The following is a 23663-nucleotide window of genomic DNA, read 5'->3' on the forward strand; positions in this document are numbered from 1 at the left end:
GTTGATGAGTGTTCTCATTCTGTCCCTTTTCTCAGCTGTTTCTCTTTCCCCTTTTCTTTCACCTCCTTTAGATTCAGAACATTCTGAAGGTGCTGGTGTCAGACCTTAACCGCTCCAATGGGGTAGCCATACCTTCATTGGACAAGAGGAAGGTGAGGCAGCATTCAGAATCTGTCCGACTGGCTTGCTGTCCATATTGCATGCTTCAGATCCTGTTTTAAAAAGAGGGATTTTTAAAATGGTGGGTGGAAGAGAACCTCATTCGGGGATATTTGTTGCCAGCTGTGTGAATGTTGTTGTCATCATTAACACTGAGCTATTTTTAACCCAGTTTTTTCTCCCTTGTTGGTCATATGTGCATTTTCCTTGTCTTGTCTCAAGTTTCAAGGGTGAAGAAGGGGAATGCCTTTGACTTTTAAGATGACTGCTTAGAGCAGTTGCTTTGCAGTAATGCCGGGCATCTCTGAGGGGATTGGCTAGGGAGAGCTACCCTCAAGTTTTCCTGTTTCCCAGAGTGGTGATAAATGAATACATGTGGCATTGTTCACTGTGGAGTACAGGCTGAGTTTGACTTCTACACTTGTAATAATCTTTTCTCCATGTAAGCGGCTTTAATTTAGAAGCGTTTCATCACAAAGGGCAAGTTCTCACTCATCTTTAATAAAACATTTAGCCTGGTGGATGAGCTGTACGCTTTTTCATGCCAACTCATGTTTTGACAGGTGATGGAACTTGCACAAGTGATGAAGTCTCAGAACTAATATACATTCAGATATGCCTGAGCAGGAAGCTAGCCAAAATCCATCATGACTAACTACTGCAAAGTTAGATCCCAAACACAATAAAGATACCATTCAGGAATCAACCCTGAAATAGGTTAGTTTTGCGATTCTTCATAAATTTCTCATCTTGATGATGAAAAATCGAGATCATTATCAAGTGGTCTTGATGAGAAATCTGTGAAGAATTGCAAGTAAAGAAGAGACTGGAAATAATTTAAAGCATGCTCTTGAAAAAGGGACTCGGAAATAAGGTGCAAGCCAGGCTCCTCGTCAGGCAGCACTGCAGGGACGGCGTATCCTCTCCTATGAGAAAAAGAAAAATAAGAAATAGATTACAACAGTATAAAGCATCCAGCAAGGATATTATTAATAAATTTACCATTTGACTTCTTAATTGGAGACATGAGTCATGACCATATGGACTATTGGTTATAGATGGATTTGACTTATTTTTGTACTTTGTATTTATTTATTAACACTGTGCACTTTATATGGTACTCTTTAAAGCATGTGTAGAAGTTTATAACCTTTATCTGTGACTAAACTGTAACCTGTTTCAGGTTATTTATTGTATATGAGATCTAACTTTGCTGTAGTTAGTTAGTCACGGTGGATTTTGGCTTACTATTCTTGTGTACTTCCATGATTCTCCTTTTTGTTGTGAGCAGGAAGTTAAACATACTTTTTGTTGTTTATAAATTCTGGTGTCTTCATATCACTTGTATTTTCAAGGACTGCTAACATATATATGCGTTAGAAAAAATAGACATTTTGAGTTGATTTCACTAGCTCAGGTTCCGTTTGTTTAAAACAAAAGTGGTTGTTATAATAGAAACCCAGAAATAAAGCCTTATTTTAAGTGTTGGCACATGTCTGCCAAACAGTAACTTTGCATTTGTGGGACCCATTTAAATTTACAGCTTCTGTTCTGTTCGTATTTGGTGACCGAGATAAGCGTATTGGTTACCATGTCAGGGACAAAAAGTAGAATTTGTGTGGTGTGGTAGATGAATCACTCTGATATTCCTTTCAAGCCTGTTATAGATGAAATATAATTCTATGTTGTTCTAATGGGAACCTGTACATACACAGAAAAAAGCATTTACAAGAAAGCTCTCTGCCTGGCATCTCCTATGAAGTTGACCAGCCTGTGAGAAAATGCCTGTCAACCTTCCAATTATTCCTAAAGAATATTTCAAGAGTCTTTGAAGATAGGCTTGGACTTGATACCTGCTTTTAGTTCCTTATTTACCATGGAAAGTCACTCAGCCTCAGTGCTTCAATGGTAGCAGTAAAATAACAGAGACCTCTCTTTTGGGGAATAAGGAGTCCAGCATAAGTCTGGTGAGGAAGAACAGGGAAGGAATTTGTCCAGTGAAATCATTTGGCCTCAGAATAATAGGTTAATAGAACTCATTATTTGGGCCAAATTGGGTGATGTGCTAAGACAGGAAGATAGGCCAGTTACCTGTTGTTTAGATTTTGAGATTCAGTGACTTGAGCACTTGAACCTGTGTTCAAGATTTCATTTTATCAAGAACTCTCACATGGTAGTTTTGGATGAGCGTTCCCATCCTGTCCAAATGGGAACAATATTAATCTTCATAAGACATGCTGAGGAAAAATCAGATGACAGTAACATGTTTTGTGCACTAAAACTGCTGTCCAAGTGATATTTTCTGAGATGGTTTTAATACAAAAGGTCTCTTATAATGTTACTCTTTTCATTAGAACCTGGAGCATGAGGGAGAATTTCTGCTCCTTTTCTTGTTGGTAGAATGCCTGATTGAAATGCTGACCTGGAACATATATTTGACAGTACTGAAGTAGAAAAGATGAATGCAGGCAGCTGAGCTAGTTCTCTTGTTAGTTCCTTTACAACACAAGTAGGGCAGGCAGTCCTTCTTCCTCTGGGGCTGGATTTAGTCAGGGCAGAAACTTGTCAAAACAGTCCTTGAGGGAACAGCTTGTAAATTCCGATGTACCGGGGGATCTCAGCACTTTCAAGTTACCAACATAATGTTCTTCTTTTTCCTTGAGGCCCATTGAATGCCACAGATTTAAGATATTTCTGTTTGTGACTTTGCTTTTGTCATTTGGGCTAGTATGTTGTATTATTGATCAGAATCACACACAGGATATGTCAAAGAACAAAATGCATAGTCTGATAAGCTGAAAAATGACATTTTCTCCCTTGTGCTAGGGTAGTATGATACAAAGAAGGTTGAAGGGGCTTGTTACATTGGGATGTGGGACGCCAGTCATTCTGGTATTTTTTAAAACTGCCTGAAGATGTAATAACTTGCCCCAATCAAGGTCACTGTAATCATACAGTGGGGGCATGACAGCAGCTCAGATTGGAGAAAAGATAACCCCCTGCCTTTTCTTCAGAAGTTCAGAACTACTTCCACGGGCTCTCTCTCAGTCTTTCCATGTTAAAGTATTTTAATAAAAATCAGATTTGGGATTAGTGGGCAGCAGTTCAGTAAGATTGAACAGGCAATATCCCTCTTTCCCTTGGATCTGTATAAGTTTTCTGGTGCTAGGAATTGTAGGCAACGCCTTGGAAGAGATGCTTTTCTTCCACCTAATCCCACTTGTACAGTCACTAACTCATTTTCTTCCGTTCCTCCCAGATTGCTCTTTTTCACGGGGATGTGCGCTTTGCAAAGTAAATGGCCAATATAACATTATTCTGGTTTAGCCTCGTTATTGCTCTTTGCTGAAAATGCATAATGCCAAAGCAGAGTGAAAATATTAATGTCTGCAGGAAGCCACCCCCCAAAATGGCAAGATTGAATAATTTTTTAAAAAATTGATGGATGTAGCTTCGTTCAGAGGAGAGCACTGGCATGTTCATGTATGTTTCAGGTTGACAAATGCTTGCAGAAATTCTTTGCGTGCATGTGCTCATTTGTGTCACTCTCACCTGCATGGCACTTGTGGTATGTTTTGTGACAGGTGTACTGTGATGGTGGTGTTTCCACTCATAATGCTGAACAACTTGCTGCCGATGTCCCCACATTATCTAACAGCAACAGTTTGCCTGGCTCTGCCGCTCCAGGTCCTGGCAGCATGCATCTGCCACAGGTTTGTGAACGTTTGTGTCACCTGTACTGAGCACCAAATGGTGGGTTTTATAATTTATATTTAAAGGAAGCTCAGCATGAGTTGAGGGTGGCACAGGGTTACCAAGGTGTTAATTGTGATGCAGGTCAACTGAGAAAGGAATTGGATCTACAGTATACCAAGATACTTAAGCTGTACAATCCACCTGTTTTTCCTTTTCTCCATTTGCAGTCATTTGTTGTGTGAAACATCATTGGAAGAGGTCATTTGTTCTATAGCATAGTAAGCACCATGGCTCTTTGAGTGCTTTTTGTCTAGCCTGCAGGCTCTTTTTAGAGTCATGTCAACACTGAACAGCAGCTTTTGTTATTAAAAAAAAATCTGTTTCTAGTCCTTCCACTTTTGATGCTTGAAAATGTGTTAAATGAAATGCTAGATAAAGGAAATCTTTTTTCATCCCTACTTCTGTATTTTGTTCTGGGGCTTACTCGGGTCTTCTCAGATGATAAATATAGAATAGAAATAAGTGGGATGTGTCAACCAAATGTTTTTGTAGTAACAAAAGTTATATGCAGTTTATATTAATGTATGTGTAAGCATAGCACTTTTTGTGATAAAGTTATCTCTGTTTTATTCGATAGATCTGTGATTCTGATATTCATGCAAATGCCTTGGAAGAAAATAGGTGAGATTCTTTTTTTGTACTGTTAAAAATATTATCCTCACTACCTTCAAATGTAAGGATTGTGTCATCAAACCCCCTTATTAAAGATGCACATCTTGCTCTTTTTCAAGGTCCCTCTCCTTGACAGAAAGTCTCCGCCAACTCTCTGAGCAGCTTAATGGCATGGTCAATCAGGTAACAGCTAAATTCTTCTGATTTGTCCTATGTAATTATTGTTAACGCCTAATGAGGGCTGAATAGCTAGCTCAGGAATTTTCTGTAATCACGAAGGACTTTACTGCCAGACTGCTGAAAACAAGACTGCTGAAAACCAGAAACTATTAATTTGAGTTTATCATATGGTCATTGGGAAGAATGTGTGAATGGGAGAGCTATATCCTCTCATTAGTTACTGATAAAATATGCTGTTGGTCACTTAAGGAGGCAGTGTGTGCTTTGTATGCCAAATTTTGCCTGTTTCTGGTCAGAAGCTCAGATTCCAGAGGGGTAGACATATACATTGATTGCACACACACACCCCAAAAACCCCAAAGTATCGTGTGGCTCCTTTAAGAAAAAAATTTGCTTGTTCTTTAAGAATGTGTTTGTATTCACTGTTTACCCTTGGAAGCTGTGGAACAAGCTTCATTTTACCAACTGAATCCATTGTAGATACTGACGCAAAATCAAACAGAACTCCTAAGCATCCAAGATAAATCAACAGTGTGATAATAATTCATTTTACAGGTTACCGAGGCACGAATGACTGTGCCCAGTTCAGCCCTTTCCACAAACAGTTCCAGCAGTTGAACTAGGCTAAGCTGGGGCAGCACACTCTTGGATGCCTCTGGTGTCTTTTCCCCAAGTAACAGGAGTGGCCCTCCCAAACTGTGGGGGTGGAGGAGAGTACAGACCCATCCAGAATGGCTTGCAAGGCTATTCCAGAACCAGATTTATCTCCAACCAACAGTACTTCAGTCATATCTAGATAGAAGTATATCAGAACACTTAGGGCAACCCATTCTCTCTGTTTGCAGTCTTCCAGTGATCCAGACCGGGTGGGGGGTGGGGGCGCTTCTCTTTATTCACTAGGAGGTGGTCTCTTTGTAAAGTCAAAGAAATGGCCAGGACTGAGCTAGGAGGCATCTACCCCTTCCTCTGTTTCTGCCTGTAGGCCAGGGTTTAGCAGCAGCAGAAGATAAAATGAAAGAAGACCTTAGTGTGCATCCTGGGGTTTTGTTGTGAAGGAATGATCTTTCTTGGATGTCAGAGCTGCTTACACATGAACAGAAAAATTTCCAGGGATAACTGGATTAAAAGATTACAGAATTTGAGTTTTGCAAATTTTTTTTGATCCCATTCAGTCAAGAATTTGTTACATGTTTAGTGTAGTAGCATCTGAATGTGAGTTACTTTACATTCTCATTTAAAGGGAAGCTACAAATAAATTCTCAGTTTTTCTACTGTACCTCAGTCTGTGTGAGTGGATACCTTCCATCTGCTCTGTCCACTTTGTGTGGTCTGGTTGTTGCATATAAAGTCTTCCTCCATAGCAGATGAGTTTCTAAGGGTCTATAATGCTTTTTGTTGTAGTTCTTTAAAAAATTTTACTGAATTTTCTCCTAGAACTCCTGGGGGGGGCGTGTCTTTCTATGTCGTATGAACCACAGTGTATTTCCTTGTGAAGTGTTGGGCTTGTATTAATGATGCCCTGTAGCATGACATACCTCTCTGTTGTTCTCTGCTTGTGGTATACTACAGTTTAGGAGACTGAAGGAAGAAAAAAAATGTAAATTAAATGGCTGTGTTTAAAAGACCTTGTGTCAGTACAGGGGATTAGACTAAATCACCTTTAGATGTATTTTAGTTTTTCATTTCTCTGATTCTGAAGGAACTTTGAATTGGTGTGAAGGCACTCTCTCTTTGGAATTCATGTTGGCATGTACATAGAATATATTGTATATAGCCAGTTACTTGTTAGGATAACAGATACCTACCCTTTTGCAGCCTGCAGCCTATGTGAATGGGGAAAGTTCCACATCTTCCACCGATATGAAAGAAATGGCAGTAAGTATACAACCCTGGCTCTTCTGCCACTTGGAATTGTGTTGAATACCTCAGTAAGTGAGATACTTGACTAGCAAGAGTTGACCAAATAATGTTTTACCCTCTTAAAAAGTAGGTGGGGGGGAGCATCAAGTCAGCGTTCAGGGAAATGCTCTTTTATGATATCCAGACAGTTCCAAGTTTTGTTTTAATGTTCAGTTAATTGAGAGGCTTTTTGGTGGGCAGGGAAGGGACAACACAGAAGTACTCAACTGTGATGTTAATTATTTTCTGTCCTTTTTTTAATTATTTGCCTTTTCTCCCCTTTTACACTCCCTTCTTCCTTCTCTTCCTGCTGTCTGCATGTGCCCATCAGACACGTTACCAGGAGCTGGCAGTAGCCCTAGACTCCAGCAATCTAACAAACAAACAACTCAGTACAAAGATAGAGGAATTGGTAAGAAATGACTAGACCGATCTGTTTGGCCTTGCTTGCTGTCCCTCAGTGCTCTTGGGGTGTCTGCAAGGCCCTGGGCTCTTCCACAGTGCCGCAAGAAAAGGTGCTGCTTGCAAAAGGGTTGAAAGGGAAACCCAGGTGTGTTTGGGAGAAGGAAAGGAGAATTACTTTCTTAAAATACTTGTTGATATGATCCGGAAGGGTCTGTACTTGCAGATTTTCTGGGTTCAGATATTCATCTAGATGGAAAACCATGGTTAAGTTGCGTCTGCATACCCAGGTGTATTGATGGCCTCCCTCTAGTTATACCATGTGGGAATAGATACATTTTGAGAGAATGGGAAAGAGTAAATAGTTCTGGATTTGCATGCCCCTACAAAGATGTGGGAAGCAAAGCAAAAACAGAGAATACCTTGATAGCCAAAAATATGCCCATCAACAAGAGACGAGCTGGAAGTAAATGTAGTAGAGGTCTGTCTGCTTCCACCTTAGTAACTCAATAAGTGAGTTATTAAGGGTGCAGTTTGTGTGGGTTTTTTGAGGGCGGGGGAGTTACATACACGTACCAGTGATTCACTGCTCCCTCCCCCTTGTATAATGAGAGTACTAGTAAGAGCAGTCCAGCTGTGTGTTAAAACAAGCAGCCTAAAGATGGATGCATAGTAAGACTTCAGAGTAGGGTTCCCTAGGATATTGCTTTGCATGCAGAGCAGAAACTGAACTTTCCTTACTAGAGAGATGCTGAATCTGTTTCAGCAGAGACTGTGGCTAAATGTGGCAGGGACGACCACGGGGGGATTGAATGGCCCATATTTCCAGTGTTCGTGGCACAGTAAATGGGCCCATTTGTCTTGTAGCTTGCATGGATTGCTACAGCTTCTGCTATGCTGTTTGCTGCCTTTAATAGTGCTAGAAAAAAGGCCTGCATTATTTGACATTCTTCCCTCTTCATTTCATTTCCCCCCAGTTACTTGCACGGCACCTCTTCGTTTTTTACTGGTTTTTTTCTGTCTTCTTTTTTTATTGTAGTGTTGAAACTAGGCCACTTAAATGCCTTGTATTTTAACATTACCTATAAACAGGTTTCCTGGTTTGCCTGCAAATGAGCAGAATTCACCAATTAAATAAGAAAATCTAAATTCTGTGCTTCAAACAAGTAAATTAGGGATATTTGAATTTTTACTGCATTTTGATGGCAGAAATTTCATTTTGTTTTTGTTACAGTCTGCAAATGGAAAGTAGAGATTCATGTAATTCTGGGTGTGAGAGCTGCACTGAGCAGAAAAGATATGTAACCTCAAGAAGTTTTTCATCAGTAGAAACATACTTTTAGATAGGGTTGGGAAAACATAAATTTCTAGATGCCATAACCAGATTTTTAAGAGCCTCCTTGAGGAACACATCATCAGCCCAGCTATTGCAGGTGGGAGTGCATACTAGCTGTACACATACCTGAGGTTTTTCTAGTATTGTTTAATTTTTTCCTTTCCAATCATGAGGACAAGGAATATTACCATGTTTTTCATGGTAAAGTTAGATTCTGAAATTCTGCAAGAGTTTACATGTCTGCTGGTTTTGAGTTAGATTGCAGTCGTGAGGGTTCCTAGATCTCCATCCTTTGTCTGTGGCATTTTCAGATTTATTTATTTATTTAGAGTTAATTAGAAAATGTACACTCTGCTTCTCCAGAGACCTGTTCGGTTTGCACATTTTTTCACTAGTGGTTTGAATCTAAAGAGATCTGTGTTTCTCTTCCTTCCACAACCATTTTCCTAGCAATATTTTGGAGTTTACAAAAAACAACTTGGCCCAACAATGTAATTGTTAATGCTGCCAGCTGTAGGAGACGTTCATGAAAATTGAGAGGAGACATTATCTTTCTTCTGATAGAAATTTGTAAAAGTTTGGAGGCCACTAGTGGTGCTCTAACTGATCAAGTGGTTATCAGAATATCTTTACATACAGTCTCCCTCACAGAGTGCTTGTTGCCCTTTTAGGTACGGCATTCAGGAGACATGAGCTACACTGCCTTCTTGTTGTTCTTTTTCCTTCCAGCTACACAGTTGTTCTGCTGAAATTAAAAGCAGTTCCACTGTTAGAGTCAGTAAATCCGATTTGTATTATTTCTCTGTGTTTCAGTTGACATCCTGCGTTGTTACCTGTGCATAGAAACCCATCCTGGGGTACCGGCAGGGTGCCTGCTGCCTGAAAGATTGAAGGGTCAAGGCTTATCTTATAATAGCCTTTAGAAACCATGCATCTTTTTCTAGGCCATGTTAATGAGCTTTTGCTGCCATTCCCTAGGAAATTAGCCAGTCTTGGCTTTTGTTTTGGTTGCCACCTTTCATTGGACTAACCACTGGCTGGGTAGAAATCTTGTGAAGAACTGCCTGCCTGTAGTAGCGTTTTGTGCACCTCTTAAAGCTTGGTTTCCCACTAGTACATTGAATCAGTTGTGTTGGCTGAAGTAGGAAGCTTTCAAGTTGCACAAATTCCTCCTGCAGGCAAGTGTCTCTGCACAGTTCAAACGGCACGTGAAAAACACTGGTTCTTAAGTGTCACATCAGACAGTAAAGATGAATGGCAGTGTTTAACATGAGGATAAGGAATGTTATTCCTTCGGCATTCTTCTTGAGCAATAGGCACAAAATAGTTCCCTGATCCTAACTAATTTCTTCTCGCATTTAAGTTGGGAGTCCGGGTTACCTTGATTCTAATAAAACTGAAACACTGCCTTCGTTACAAATGTCAAAAATTCTTAGCTGCAATCGCATTTGCATTAGCCTGTCATATACTCTATCCAGTTGAAGAATTGAGAAACCTGTGTGACTCACTTCTAGTATTGATGTAATAATTTTTCTCCCTTCTGCAGAAACAGCAGAACCAAGAGGCCATGAATCAGCTGGAGAAGGTAATATGCTGTGCTCTGGAGACTGGCGTAGCCAAGTAGCTCTACCCATCAGAAGCGGAAATTATAGTGTATCGTGGGCTAGAGCGACTGACTCAGCTGAACACTGGAGAACAGAATATGATGAAATGTTTTATCAAAGCCCCAAGAGGCTAGGCAGGTGTTTCTTCCTTGTTCTCATCAGAGCAAATTCTTAGGACTGATTCTCATGTTTACAGCTACTGTATGAGAAGCTATTACTTGTATAGCAGTAAGGATTCTGTGTTGTTGTCATGCTATATCAGCTTGCCTTAGGGATTGCCCTCCTCAAGTGGATACCTTCATTGCCAGTGCCATGTGTTCCTAGGGGCAACTGGTGCTGCTATCAAACTTTGACACAGCAGGAGCACTCCATGTGCAATTGGTGCCCTTTTTTGTACTTAACATTTATTCCATAGGGTAAGTTGTTTACAGGGGACCACAGATTTTTGTATTTTCCTTGAAGGGTCTTAACTATGATATAATGGTAGTGGTGGGGCAAGCCTTCACCCAGCTCCAAGTATTATTAGTGATAAGCTGAGTTTCCATGCTGAGTCTCAGATAAGCTCATCATGAATTTGAGAAAATTCTTCACCCCTCTCTCAACCTTGGATGCTCTCCCAGGAATTATCCTGACCTTGGAGATGCTAAAAAATCAGCAAGCCTGAAAAAGGATGAGGCTGTCAGAGTAAAAATGTAAGAATCCCTGGTTATTGCCTCAAGCAGGTCTCTGGAGAGGCAGCAAATACATTTTCAAAATGAATAAATATATTACAATATTGCAGTATATCTGCTTTCCACAATGTTCGGGGGTCAGGCCACATAAATCTACCTTTCTCCTGCTTTCTGAAGAATTGATAAATCCCACCCTAGATGTTTATTTAACAGTCTCTTAGACCTGAATTTTAGTTGTCATGTGGACTCTGATTTAAAAGACATCTTTTTCACTTAGCTCATTTGCACCATGTAACATTTCCTTGAGTTGAAACTCACCAACAGAACTAAATAAATGGCAAAATAGAAATGAAAACTTGAGGAAAACTAAGGAGGTAATCCAGGAAGAGCTATTATTTTACTGCCCAAATTCGCAAGGATTTGTGCGCAGCAGCACTTGGTAGATCCAGAGGAGTTAGCCATGTTAGTCTGTAGTAGCAAAATCAAAAAGAGTCCAGTAGCACCTTTAAGACTAACCAACTTTACTGTAGCGTAAGCCTTCGAGAATCACAGTTCTTTTCGTCAGATGCATCTGACAAAGATAACTGTGGTTCTCGAAAGCTTATGCTACAATAAAGTTGGTTAGTCTTAAAGGTGCTACTGTTTTTGATAGCACTTGGTAGAGAATGTGTTAGGTCTGTTATATGTAAGTCATACAAGAGGAAGGCTGCAAATAAAATTCCTTTTGGTGTATGTTTATACTTTACCTTTCAATAGGAAAAGAAAGGGTTTGAACAGAAGTTTACAAAGGAGCAAGCAGCATTACGAGAACAGTTACAGGTAGGCAGAATGTCTTCCTTAACGTCATATCATAATTAGTACTTCACTCTTCCTAGCTGCCTTTGATGTCCACAGGCGGACTGTTCTTGCCTTTGAGAAGAAGCATCTGGCTTCAGCAGACTGCTGTGATGCAAGAATTCTAAGTGGTAGCAGTCCATTTATTCAGTTTGTGTTTTCTTATAGGTCCACATCCAGACTATAGGGATACTGGTTTCAGAGAAGTCTGAACTGCAGACAGCCCTTGCGCATACACAGCAGGCTGCTCGGCAGAAAACAGGTAGGCCTTTTGAGAAATAAAGCTGAGAAACGATCTCAACCCATAGTGGGGAGGTGGTAACTGTAGCACTGCGACACACTGGCATAAAATATTTTTGCTTGCATGAGTGCAGACCTTAGCAACTACAGCGCGCTGAAACAGTTGTTGATGATTCAGGGGTATAGAAACATAGCTGCACTTGACCATCATTTAGCCCCATATTTGACTGTGGCTGTCCAGCGCTTTAGACACTGGGAACTCTAATTTGGAATATACTTCAGGATGGCTGCGTGAACATGTGACCTTATGAAGCTGCTTTGTTGAATTTGTCCAGGCCGTTGGTTGATTTTTATGCTGCAGAAGTAATATTACAGATTGTTTGTAACTGCCTTACGGATTGTATCTCCAAGTGTCTGTCAGAACTGTTTGGATTTTATGCTGCTTGTGACGCTGTTGCACACGTGTTTATTATTTTATGCTGTTTTTAGTGGCTGGTTGCTGTTTTGATTATTTTAGGAATTTTTTACTGTTATGATTAATTTTATTATTTTTGAATAGCTATAAGCCACCTTGAGCTGTTTTCTGAAGAGACAGCTAAGAAATTATCTAAATGAACCCACCCTGTGATTAGTCAAAGTCCATAAAAGCATAGAAAATGATATTGCAAGTACAGTGAAGAATAATATGCTGGAAGCTGCCTTACTGTAAACTTCTGCCATTTTTTTTTCAAGTAGAATAATACTGACAACTGCTATTTCATGTTTGCAATGAAACAATAATAATTTTGTGAGTTAAGACCTTAGAGACAAGAGCAACCCCTTACCAGTTCTGATTGCCTAGTGCCCTGATCCTAAGCCTTTACATCTGGGTGTCTGCCTCCAGTAGCTTTGTAATGCTATGGCTTTGTGATATTTGCACTGATACTCAGTTGCAGGCATGCACACCAAGTGTTTCTTGGACAGAGAAATTTTACATGTGAAGTGGTGGCCAAATTCTGCTCGTCAGCTTCCTTGGATTCTTTCTCCACATAGTCTTGCTTTCACTTGTGCAGGAGAAGTCGAGGACCTTGCTTCTCGGTTGCAGTCTTCTCGCCAGAGGATATCTGAGTTGGAGCACACGCTTTCCTCCATCTCTACACAACAGAAGCAGTTGGAGAAAGTAAGAATGTCCTATATTTACTTTTCATTATTTCATCGTCCCTCTGCCTCTCATTTTATGCTTTCTTTTGGAGATTGAATGAGGGACTCGTTTTCCAGACATACTTCTGTGTCATTCCAGTAGGTCTGTTTCTGTCTGTCTGTCATGTTCTGCCCAGGTGTCTCTAGTTCAGGCTCATGTTTAATTAATGTAGGGGGAGGTGCCTTTTAAAGAGTGTGCAGAAGGAGCCAAACTCTTCTGAGAGTTGTTGGTTTGGCTCTGTAGGCTTGGCTTCATTGTTAGCTGCTCTAGCCAGATCTGAAATCCCAGACAGATCTATCCTGTAACTACATTTGGTGTATTGGTGGTAATGCCAAGGGGAGATGGCTTTCACTATTTGCATTTTGTATTAACAGAACCCAAATTCCTACAGATCATCTTGTTTTAAGAGTGCATTGTTTGAGTTGAGATCCTTGTTAAACATACCTTGAATCTGTGGCGTCAATAACACAACAGTTGCATAGTACAAGGATGACTTGCAGATATGGAATGTTTTTGCAGATATTGAAAGGTGGGGTTGGTTGCATTCCAGTAGTGGTAAGGGGTCAGTGCATGGAAGCTTTCATTCCCCAGGTGTATGATACCCTCAACCCTTCCTGCATTCTTACTGTGTAGCAAAATGTGTGTCCTGTGAGGCATTTTCTTAAAATTTTGTTTGACTATAAATGCACTTCCAGTTCTCATGGTTGCAGAAGTATGCTAGAATATGTGATTTCAAAAAGTACTTAAAAGAGCTGGAAACTAAAAAAAATGTGATCCCACTTTTAGTGAGGTGTTTTCCATCTGATTTTAACAACAAAGGATAACTCTTACATGTATTGTGTTCCATGTTTCTTATTTATTAAAAATATATACCGATTTTATAAGAAGAATGTAATAATAAGTGATAAATTTAATAATAAACAATAAAAAACAAAATATGTACTTCCAAAGCTATGAATTCTAGAGAGAGGTTATTGCATGGTTGATAAGGCTTGTGCTTTGTAAGCAGTGGGTTCTTGTTTCAGTCCCTGTCTCCTGAGGTTAAATCAGTCACAGGTAGCAGATATTGAAGAAAGCCCTTTCTCTACCTGAGATTATGGAAGAGTTGCTGACCATCACTATAGACAATTCTGAATTAGATGGACTAATGATGAGACTTTATATAAGACATTTTCATATGTACCCATGTGTAAGTTAGCTTATAAATCTTAATTGCAAAGATGGGGGTTCTTTGTAAATATTTTTATTTTTTAAACAATAAGGGGCACAGAAAATAAGGGAAAGGGAACAAAAGGTTTAAGTTTGCAAAAAAGAAAAAAAACTGGATACACATTACAAGGATTATTACAAGGATTATTAAAGTGCAGCAATTATGTAACATTTTTCAGGTCTGTAAAATAATAAACTATATAATTAAATTAAAATAAAAAATATTTATCATCACTATTACAAGTTACTTTATAATTATTGGTTTGAAAAAATAAACTTTTAAAAAAAATTTCAGAAGATATAATAATACTGTCTTACACTTATAACTAATTTTATATAAATTATTTTATCATATTAAGTTTATTAGTACCGATATACTATACTAATTGATTATATGATATATATCTGTTTAATTGACTCTATATCATGAATTTAAGACAATTACTATTTCCATAATGCCATACAAATCAAAACTCATATCAGAATTAAACTGTATCGCTTATATCCCATCTTTAATTGCAAAGATGTTGGAAGGAAATGTTTTAAGGAGATGTTTTAAAATGATTCATTAAAATGATTAGGCTTGATATCCGGGTTTCTTTGATTTAATTAAAGTATTTAAACCCCCACTTTTCCTTCTGAAAAACTGGAACCCAAGGTGTCTTGCACATAGTACATAAACATATAAAATACTAAATATAAAAATAAAAAACTGTGGTTCTAAAGTAATCTGCCAATAGAAATAGTCTACTGTATTCTAGAACAGACTTAACATATGACTCTCTGAAACGTTAGGAAGGAGAATGCTCTCCAGAGTGACGGCTGAACAAGCCCCTAACTGGGTTGACCATCCTGTGGGATGGTACCACAAAATGTATTATCCTTCAAATATCTGGTTCCCAGGTAATGAAGGGCTTTTAAAGGTAAGAATCAGCTGCTTAAACTGAACTTGGGGAAAAAAATAGGCAACCAGTGAAGGTGTTTTAGGATTGATGTTACATGATCAAATTTGTGGGCTCCAGTAAAAAGACAGGGCCATTGGGTTTTGCACAAATTAAAAGTTTTAGAGGTGCTTTTTAAAAGGTTGGCTCCATGTAAAACCTTGCTTGATAAGACTTAAAACTTGAGGCTACAGTAACATGGATTAGCTGAGTCTCAAAGGGGAAATAATTTCCACATAAGAAGTATCTGAAAGAAATTATTCATAGCAAAAGTACCAGCTGACATCTCTAGAAACAAAGCTGGGTTAAGAAGCACTTCCAAGCTTTTTACACTACCGGTAAGTGCTAACCTTGTTCTAGTTAAACTAGGAATCCCATCTAGAACATCAGGCTTATTGGTCAGCATGAAATCAGATCAGAAATCAACGGTGTCAGTAGAAAAGTCACGCTTTGTATTGGCAGTAGCTCTCCAAGGTCTTGGACAGAGGCTTTCCTTGTCTAAGATGCTTTAACTGGAGGTATTGGGGATATAATCTGTAGCTGCCCTGCTTGCATAGCATATGCTGTCCCATTTGCCATGCAATTTACCAGATGATCATCACTTTCTTTCAGCCTGACCTGGAGTGGTTGTGAGGGCAAGCATACATCATGTATGCTGCCTTGAGTTGCTTGGAGATGGTGAGGGTCACAAAAATGCCATAGGTGGATCATGCAGCTTGCCCTTTCAGACTTTCCTCTGCATCCACAAGTTGTACATGAGGGGAAATAATAAACATTCTCAGAAATTGAAAATGAATGGGTGGGAGGTGTACTAGAGACTTAACAGCTCTGGAGTTTACATAAGCCTTCTAATTATGTGGTGCACGTACTAAAGTTAAGTGGGTCTGGATGTGGTCACTGCCTGGAAAGGAGCCCTTCTGGAGACCTCATGAACGCTGCTTTGAGTTCAGAGGAAGAAAGGCATGGTATAAACGGAACAAATAAGTAATGTATAAATACCTGGGGTCCTGACCTCTGTATTTGATTCATGCATGTTTTGTGTTGGTAGCATAATAAAGAGCTGGCAAAAGAACGAGACAGCCTGAAACTGGAAGTCTACAAGCAGAGGTGAGGTTCACTAGCATGGCTGCTGCACTGTGTCCGCAAGGGTTTCCTGCCTGCGTAAATGGCGCACATGATGTTTTCCAGAGTTGCACCCCCCCACACACACACACACACCTCTTCTTCAATAGAGAGGTATTCGGTGGCTTGTTCATCCCACATATAATAAAGAGGTAACTACAAAAGCGATGGTTACGAGCTTGAGCGATGAACCTGAAATCCGTAGTTCAGATTTAAACTCTGCCATAAACCTATTGAATAGGTGATGCTAACAGAAAATAGGATTTTTTAACTTATGATATTTATGGATTTTGTTAGCTTGGCCAATTTACGACAGTTCAGAAATATAAATAAAAATAATACAAAAGAGAAACAGTGAACCGAGCCTCACTAATAGAACTTAATGCCTTGAGGAGTTATACTAGCGAAGGTGCTCCATGAGATAACTTAGGAACCATATGCAAAAAGTGCATTTCTAGAGCATAATTTACTGTGAGCAGTTACCATTACGCCCACATGATTCCTGTAGGCGCTATCCATCCTCCTTGCTGTTTAATTGTTGTCTAGAGTAAAATATTTTGGAAGGTTTTTTTCCCCACTGTCCCTGAGAAAGTGAATAGTCAAGTCCCCTCTTCTGAAGAAGTGTAAAAATACAGGAGCTCTGCGCCCTTACATCTGGCTACCCTAAGGCAAGGAGAAACTGTGTGTGTGTTTTATCTAAACTATAACATGAGATTTCTTGAAACTAACACACACAATTTCAAGAGCTCCCACCTTTTAGTTTGGATCCTGGGTCTGAAAGTGTTGCAGTCTGCTGCACCCTGTGATGGAGCCCAGGACCTGTCCCATATACATATCGGCTCTTATAATGATGTTAGTGTCTTGTGTGTGTTTCTAGCAAAAGCAGTGAAGAAATAAAGCAGCAGAACTCCGAACTGTCAGAGAAACTGCGTGCCCTGATTTCAGAGAACTCTTCCATGAAGCTGGATGTGGAAGAGCTGCACAAGAAACTGGAAATGGCAGAGCTGATGATTCAGCAGGTGACGGTTACATTGCTAGGGGAGTTTCTTGCAGTGTAGTCCAGCTGCAGCCGTGGAAGGCAGAGGTCTGAGTGACCGCAAAGTGCCTTTTCTCACAGCCAAGCTATATATTCCATGAAAAGTCTGTAATCAGGGACGCACACCCCTCACATCCATGTGGAGATTTCCTCCGTAGTTGCCGTTAGCCATCATAGGGGAATGAAAACTCTCAACTTCCCTTGTTGTGGCTAATGGAGAGTGATGCTTGGGAAAGGGCTGGTGTATGGCCTTGATCTATTTTGGGGCTCCCCATGGCTGCTTTCTAATATTAAAACAAGGATTTTTTTACATATTTCGTCGTCATGTTCAAGAAGTCTCCCTTTTTGGAAATTTGTAATTCAATTTGTTAATGAAATGTGGGGTTGTAAATAGACCCATTGATCCAAAAGTTATTCCAGTTTTTTTTTTAATTTAAAAGGATACATTGCCTGGGATGTAAAATGCATTTTGAGCTTACTAACCTCTGCTAAATTGCCAATATTAGCAAAATGGGAAAAGTTAGAACCTCCTTTGAAGGGTGAATGGTTCCACAGTCTATAGAATATTGCATTCTTAACTGCATTTACATAGGAAATTTCCTATGTTTAGATAAATTTGGGTATTTATAATGTTTTGGAATAATAAGGTAAGAGAGAAAGTGTTTCCTTATGCTTTTTATATGTTATGTTGTTTCATCCTTCCATTGTACTGAGTTCTCAGATCTCTGCCTTTAGGTACCTCTCTTTCTGTTTCCCCAGTGCATATCATCCATGTCAATAATATGCCTACAATTCTGACCTAAGCTAAAGTACCCTGTAGAACTATGGGAATACTCTTGTGGGCTGCTGAATCTGAGAGATGAGTAGAAATGAGACAGGATAAACGTTTTCTGTAACTGTTTTATTCTCCTGCCAGTTTGCAAGTCAGCCTGGAATCCCAGATGCCACTCAGCAGCTGCAAATGGCACTGGAGGAGAGAGCTAACTTAGAGACACAGATTGCCCAGGTAAGAGCCAAAGGGTGATGCTGAAAGAGCCCCACACATCCTGCATTTTGTAGCAGGCCTGACAACACAGTCTTAATGGCTGTTACCCCCACGCTGCTTGACTTACGCCCTCTTTTTCCTTTTAACATGCTGAGCAGCTGTCTGAGTCACTCCAGCAGCTCCAGGCTGAACGGGATCAGTATGCCCACAAGCTGAAGGAGGAAGGGGCAATCTGGCAGCAGAGAGTACAGCTGCTGTCTGAGCAGGTAAGGATAATAGCCATGTTTCAGGGAACTGGTGCTGGTCATTTATCCCAAAAGATGGGAATCACAGAACAGGGTTTTCTCCTTTTCCCTCTGTGGTACAGGTCAATGCTTTGCTTGAAGAGAAAGACCTGAATGAAACTCGCATCCAGGAGTTGGAAGCTAACTTATCTGAGCTGCTCAGCAGTCAGTCTGGTAAGGACCTGAGTTGAAAGCGCATACCCTTTTCCCATTTCCCTGCACTTGTTCTTCGGTGGCTCCCTATTGTCCTCTTCCACAGTCCTACTTTTATTTCTTCTTCTGTGGTGTTTCTCTTGCCTAGCAGTTCAGTAATTTGCTTCTTTTCCTTTAAATTTCTTCTTAGTGTATTTCCAGCAATTCATTTCTACCCATTTCAACCACTTCACACATTACATTTGAGTGTACACAAACAATATAGTGTGACGGCAACTAACATTACCTATATTAATACAGGTAATCCTAGGGTTGCCTTTGCATACATGAAATGATTATTATTTATTCTTATTTGTATCATTTATAGTCCACCTTTCTCATGGATTACACAGCGGATTACATGGTGAGAGTTTATTGCAGTCAGTTTTAAGGACATTTCCATAAACAGTGCGAGAGGGTAAATAAACACAAGTTTACAAAGACAGCATTAGCAAGATTCTGATACAGGGTTGAAGAAATGCTTCAACTTCAGAGTTGAAGAAATTCCTTTCGTCAAATCTGTTCTCTTATCTTGCTTTTCCCTTGAGCCTTCTTATCCTGTATATTCCTTCTTGAATCACTACAGGGCCAAATTAGATGTACCTAAACTTGGGTCTACTGCAGTCACAAAGAAGTGGGGGGGGGGAGTCTGGTTTAAGAGGCTTATTTAAGGTGAGTCAGACCAGTGGTCTGATCCTAGAAAGCAAAGGGGGGGGGGGTCTGATGTAAGGAACAGAAGGGGCACGTGAATGAGGATAGCCTCTCCATCATTCCTCCCCCATTGTTCTTCATCCTTTGTCCTTTCTCCTAAAACATTTTTTCTTCAGTCAAGATTGTTTCCAAAATAAGAACCTTAGCTGGGATAGAGGAAAAGGGTCTGTTGGTGTAGGGGGGTGGTTAGACTCATGCTTGCCTCTTGCTCCTTAAATCCGTACTGTCCTTTCTTTATGCTGCCTTATATCAATTCATTGCTGCATCTAATTCAGCATTATCTAAATTGATAGAAGCTCTGTGATCTGTGAGTGAGAGAGGTCCTTTTATTGCGGGTGCCGTTAATTGAGGCTAGGGCCTGCTGCATGTGAGCTATTCTGTGCCACTGCTACCCATCTCCCCCCCCCTCCCCGATGCTTTTGCAGCTAGCTTGGCCCACAGCCTTATCATTTCTGCTACCGTTTTTACCCCTCCACTGTGTTTTTCTTATTTCTTCATCAAGTTCCTTTTTTTCTCCCTTTGTTTTAATAGGATTGTGAGCTTTCTGGGAGGGAAGCTGCTTTGTATCAATTTTCCACAAGTTGTCTTAGCTCAAGTGGTGGGTCAGATACATCAGCAATGCTTGAAACTTTGTCTAGCAGTTAAGGAAGGCTACAGTTAGATCAGAAAGTAAGCCTTTACCTGGTGGCCCAAGAGAACTAGAGCTGCCGGAGATAGATCACTCCTTCTGTTAATGCTTCTGGGTTGTGACTGTGTTCCATGTGCTAGGGTTGGCATAGAGACACTTCTTTTACCTCTATTTGGGCTTGGAATCAGCAGGATCCTCCAGCTGTGACCACCTGCTGACCTGTGTCTTTTAACTCGACCTTATAGCTACTAAGCCCCAGGAAAGTGAGCCTGCTCCCTCTACGGGACCCACAGAAGCTGAGCTGCTCCTGCAGGAAGAGCTCAGTCAGCTGCAGCGGGACAAGGAGGAGCTTCGTGAGCAATGCCGAGCCCAGGTTCAGGACAACGAGCAACTGAGCCGCCTTAATCGGGAACAGGAGGAGCGGCTGCTGGAACTGGAGAAGGCACTGCAGCGGTACAGTGAGGAGGCAGTGGACAGGCAGCAGATCCTGGAGAACATGCAGAGTGACAAGGTGACCATCAGCCGGGCCTTGACCCAGAATCGGGAGCTCAAGGAGCAGCTGGCCGAGCTGCAGAACGGGTTTGTCAAACTGGTGCGTCCCTCCTCGGGGTCAAAGGGAGAAGCTCCCTCTGTTGTCAGGTGTGATCCTTTGGCTAGCCTTTCCCTTTGGCGTTAGGGACACTTGCACTCTAGAAAGAGAACATAAAGTAACAGAAGAAAGCCCATTGTCATAAGCTGCCTATTGAACAGCATGTCTTCTCTCCATTTCTCCAGTCTTACTTATTTTTATTTAAAACACTGCTTCTCTGCTGTTCTTCTTAAAACGAAGACCCTTTACTGTTCTGACTGCCCCTTGTCCTGGGGTGGGGAGGGCTGTCCTCTGTCTGTTACTTCTAGTTGCCATCCTCCTCCTTGTTTTGCTTCTGGGCTATCCCTGACTCTCTCATATTCCTCAATATAAAATAAAGCAACTGTCTAAAAAGCAAACTTCTAGTCCTTCTAGCTTCAGAGAATGACATGAGTTCTTTTGCTTGCAAACTTGAATATAGAATTTGCAGGGGTTATGTGAATGAGCTTTCTTCTTGGAGGGCAAGTAGTTGTAACAAAAAGTTTTACCATCTCTCTCCTGGAGTTTTCCCAGTGTATATCGAGGGATGCTTGCTCTCTTCTGTTCCTTCCTTTTTGCATTTTTCTTATTTTAGATAAAGCAAGTACTTTAGGATCTTTTATTGTGGTGGGCATCACACATAAAGCAGTTGTCCACAACCAGGTTTCATGGTCTTTCCTACACTTTCCATGTAGAAATGCATAACATAGGAAGAGAGAGCCCTTAAATCTCTCTTTAGTCCTTACGGTGGCCTTGACAAGTAGCTGGGAGCCTGGTGAAAGGCTCAGAAATCCAAGGGGTTAAAGGTGCAGCTTCCATTGATCAGGATTTAGCCTTGTATGACACTCTCTGGAGCTTCTCCTCCTGTGTCTCTGTACCACCAACATGAGGACATAAGATCTCTGCTGGATCAGGCTAAAGCTCTGTCTAAACCAAAACTCTTGTTTCCCCCACTTACCAGCCAGATACCTCAGGGAAGTCTGTGACCGGGACACGCAGGCCAAAGCCTCCCCCCCCCCCCCAGCCCAACATTACTTCTTAGCAGCTGATGAAGTGCCCTGCCTGCAGATTTCATGATGGCTAATTGCTGTTAATAGAACTTCTTCTCCATGAATTTCTTCAGTTCCCTTTTAAAGCCATTTAAGCTTGTGGTCATCACTACAACTGACTGCTTTCTTTTCTCTCTCCTTAATCTACCCACCAATTTAATTGTATGACCTTGGGTTCTAGTATGGGAGAGAGAGGAATGTTCTATCTTTACTTTCTCCAACTTCCTTTAGTTGCCCTTTTCTAAATTAAAAAGCACCAGATGCTTTAGCATTTACTTATAAAGTTCTTCAGTCCCTTGACGGTTTGGGTTGCTAATTTCTGTACCAGATCTTCAAGATTTTTTTTGATACGAGGTGATCAGAACTCTTCACAGTGAATTGTGTGCTTCTACTCAGCTAAGTGCTGGAGCCTTCCTCTAGAAGATGATGCTCTTCTTCTAGGAGAAGTCTTTACAGTTAGCTGTGTGGAAGGATGAAGACCAGGATTCCAAGTGCAGCCCCATCATAGATTTATATAAATGGCATTGTAATACTGGCCTTCTGCTTTTCAGTCGCTTTCCTAATAATCCCTAGGATGAACTTTTCTGCTTTTCAGTGTTGCTGTATGTTGACCTGATATTGTCATTGTACTGTCTACTACAACCCCACAGTCCATGATCTCAGGAGCCAGAATGGTCTAGGGGTTAGAACATTGAACTAGGACCTGGGAGAGAGCATCTGCTTTGCCTGTAAAAGGTTCCAGGTTCAGTCCCAGGCATCTCCAGTTAAAAGGATTAGGCAGGAAGTGATGTGAAGGCTCTCTGGTTAAGATTTTGTGGAGAGCCACTGCCAATCAGAGTAGATCGTACTGACCTCGGTAGACCTGAGGTAGTTCTGTATGTTCCACTTACCACAGAACTTCCTGGATGACTTTAGAGTAGCCATTATCTCTCCAGCTAATCAACCTCACCATGTAAGTCACTGTGAGCTTGCATGAAATAAATGGTTTTGCTAGTTACTACGGGATGATACTCTCATCAGAGTATATGGAAAGGTTGTGGGTTTTGCCCCAGCCTTCGTCACTTTACACCCTCCTAGTCCACTCTCAACGTCTAACTTTTGGCAAGTGTATATATGGTCCCTTGATTGTAGAAGAGTGCATTTCTCCCATCCCTTAATTTCTTTTTAAACAAAACATTGGGGAGGTTTTAGTACTTGCCCCACTTGACTACATGTTTCTTCACAGACCAATGAGAACATGGAGGTGACAAGTGCCTTGAAGTCCGAGCAACATGTGAAGAAGGAACTGGCTAAGAAGATGGGAGAACTACAAGAGAAGCTGGCTGAGCTCAAGGAGACGGTATGCTCTTATTGGGGATACAGCTGTGGACCGTGGATGTCGGGAGCCCTCATACAGTGATGGGAGAAAAGGAGGATGGTGCCGACAGGCACGGAGTTCTCACTTTGTGCCCTCCCCCCATGCCTAATTAAGACGATACCCATCTTCCTTGGTTTTAGGAGGTTTTGATCTAGAAGGTGCTGATTGGGATGGGGGGCATATAAACATACTGCCTTCTCTGTGTATGGCTCTTTATAGAGTAATCAGAAGAAGGAAAATCACTGCACTGCAGAGCTTACAGTCTAAAATGCGGAAACTGAACAGGTGCTAGGAGGCAGTTTTGGGATGGATGAGGGCTAACAAACTGAAACTTAATCCTGACAAAAACAGAGGTGCTGATGGTGGGGGAAGGTTTAACCCAGGAATGGGGAGATCTCCTTTTCTGGATGAGGTTGCATTCTCCCTGAAGGAGCAAGTTTGTAGCTTGGGGATGCTGCTGTACCTGATTCTCCAGTTGGCAGCGATGGCCAGAGGTGCCTTTTACCAGGTGAGCCAGCTGCGGCCCTTCCTGGGCCGGAAAAATCTTGCCACTGTGGTAACATATAGATTAGCTTGTTGAAATGTGCTCTGTGTAGGGCTGCTTTTGAAGACTGTCTAGAAACAGCAGTCAGTACAGAATGCTACAGACAGAGTGTTGACTGGAGTGGG

The 23663-nt window shown here is 40.9% G+C and overlaps 1 protein-coding gene across 1 annotated transcript in view; it reads left to right on the plus strand.

Annotated features, from left to right (window-relative positions):
• The window catches only part of GOLGA2 (golgin A2), a 49868-nt gene that overhangs the window by 5677 nt on the left and 20528 nt on the right, over positions 1 to 23663 (plus strand). The window contains 17 exon segments of the mRNA XM_054997660.1: positions 72 to 152; positions 3744 to 3872; positions 4493 to 4536; positions 4647 to 4710; positions 6523 to 6582; positions 6938 to 7018; positions 9891 to 9929; positions 11376 to 11438; positions 11622 to 11715; positions 12746 to 12852; positions 16072 to 16130; positions 17023 to 17164; positions 18098 to 18187; positions 18325 to 18432; positions 18534 to 18624; positions 20227 to 20573; positions 22863 to 22976. Of these exon segments, the coding sequence (XP_054853635.1) occupies positions 72 to 152; positions 3744 to 3872; positions 4493 to 4536; positions 4647 to 4710; positions 6523 to 6582; positions 6938 to 7018; positions 9891 to 9929; positions 11376 to 11438; positions 11622 to 11715; positions 12746 to 12852; positions 16072 to 16130; positions 17023 to 17164; positions 18098 to 18187; positions 18325 to 18432; positions 18534 to 18624; positions 20227 to 20573; positions 22863 to 22976 (1713 nt within the window).

The sequence above is a fragment of the Eublepharis macularius genome, chromosome 14 (assembly GCF_028583425.1).
Source record: "Eublepharis macularius isolate TG4126 chromosome 14, MPM_Emac_v1.0, whole genome shotgun sequence".
NCBI classification, from domain to species: Eukaryota; Metazoa; Chordata; class Lepidosauria; order Squamata; family Eublepharidae; genus Eublepharis; species Eublepharis macularius.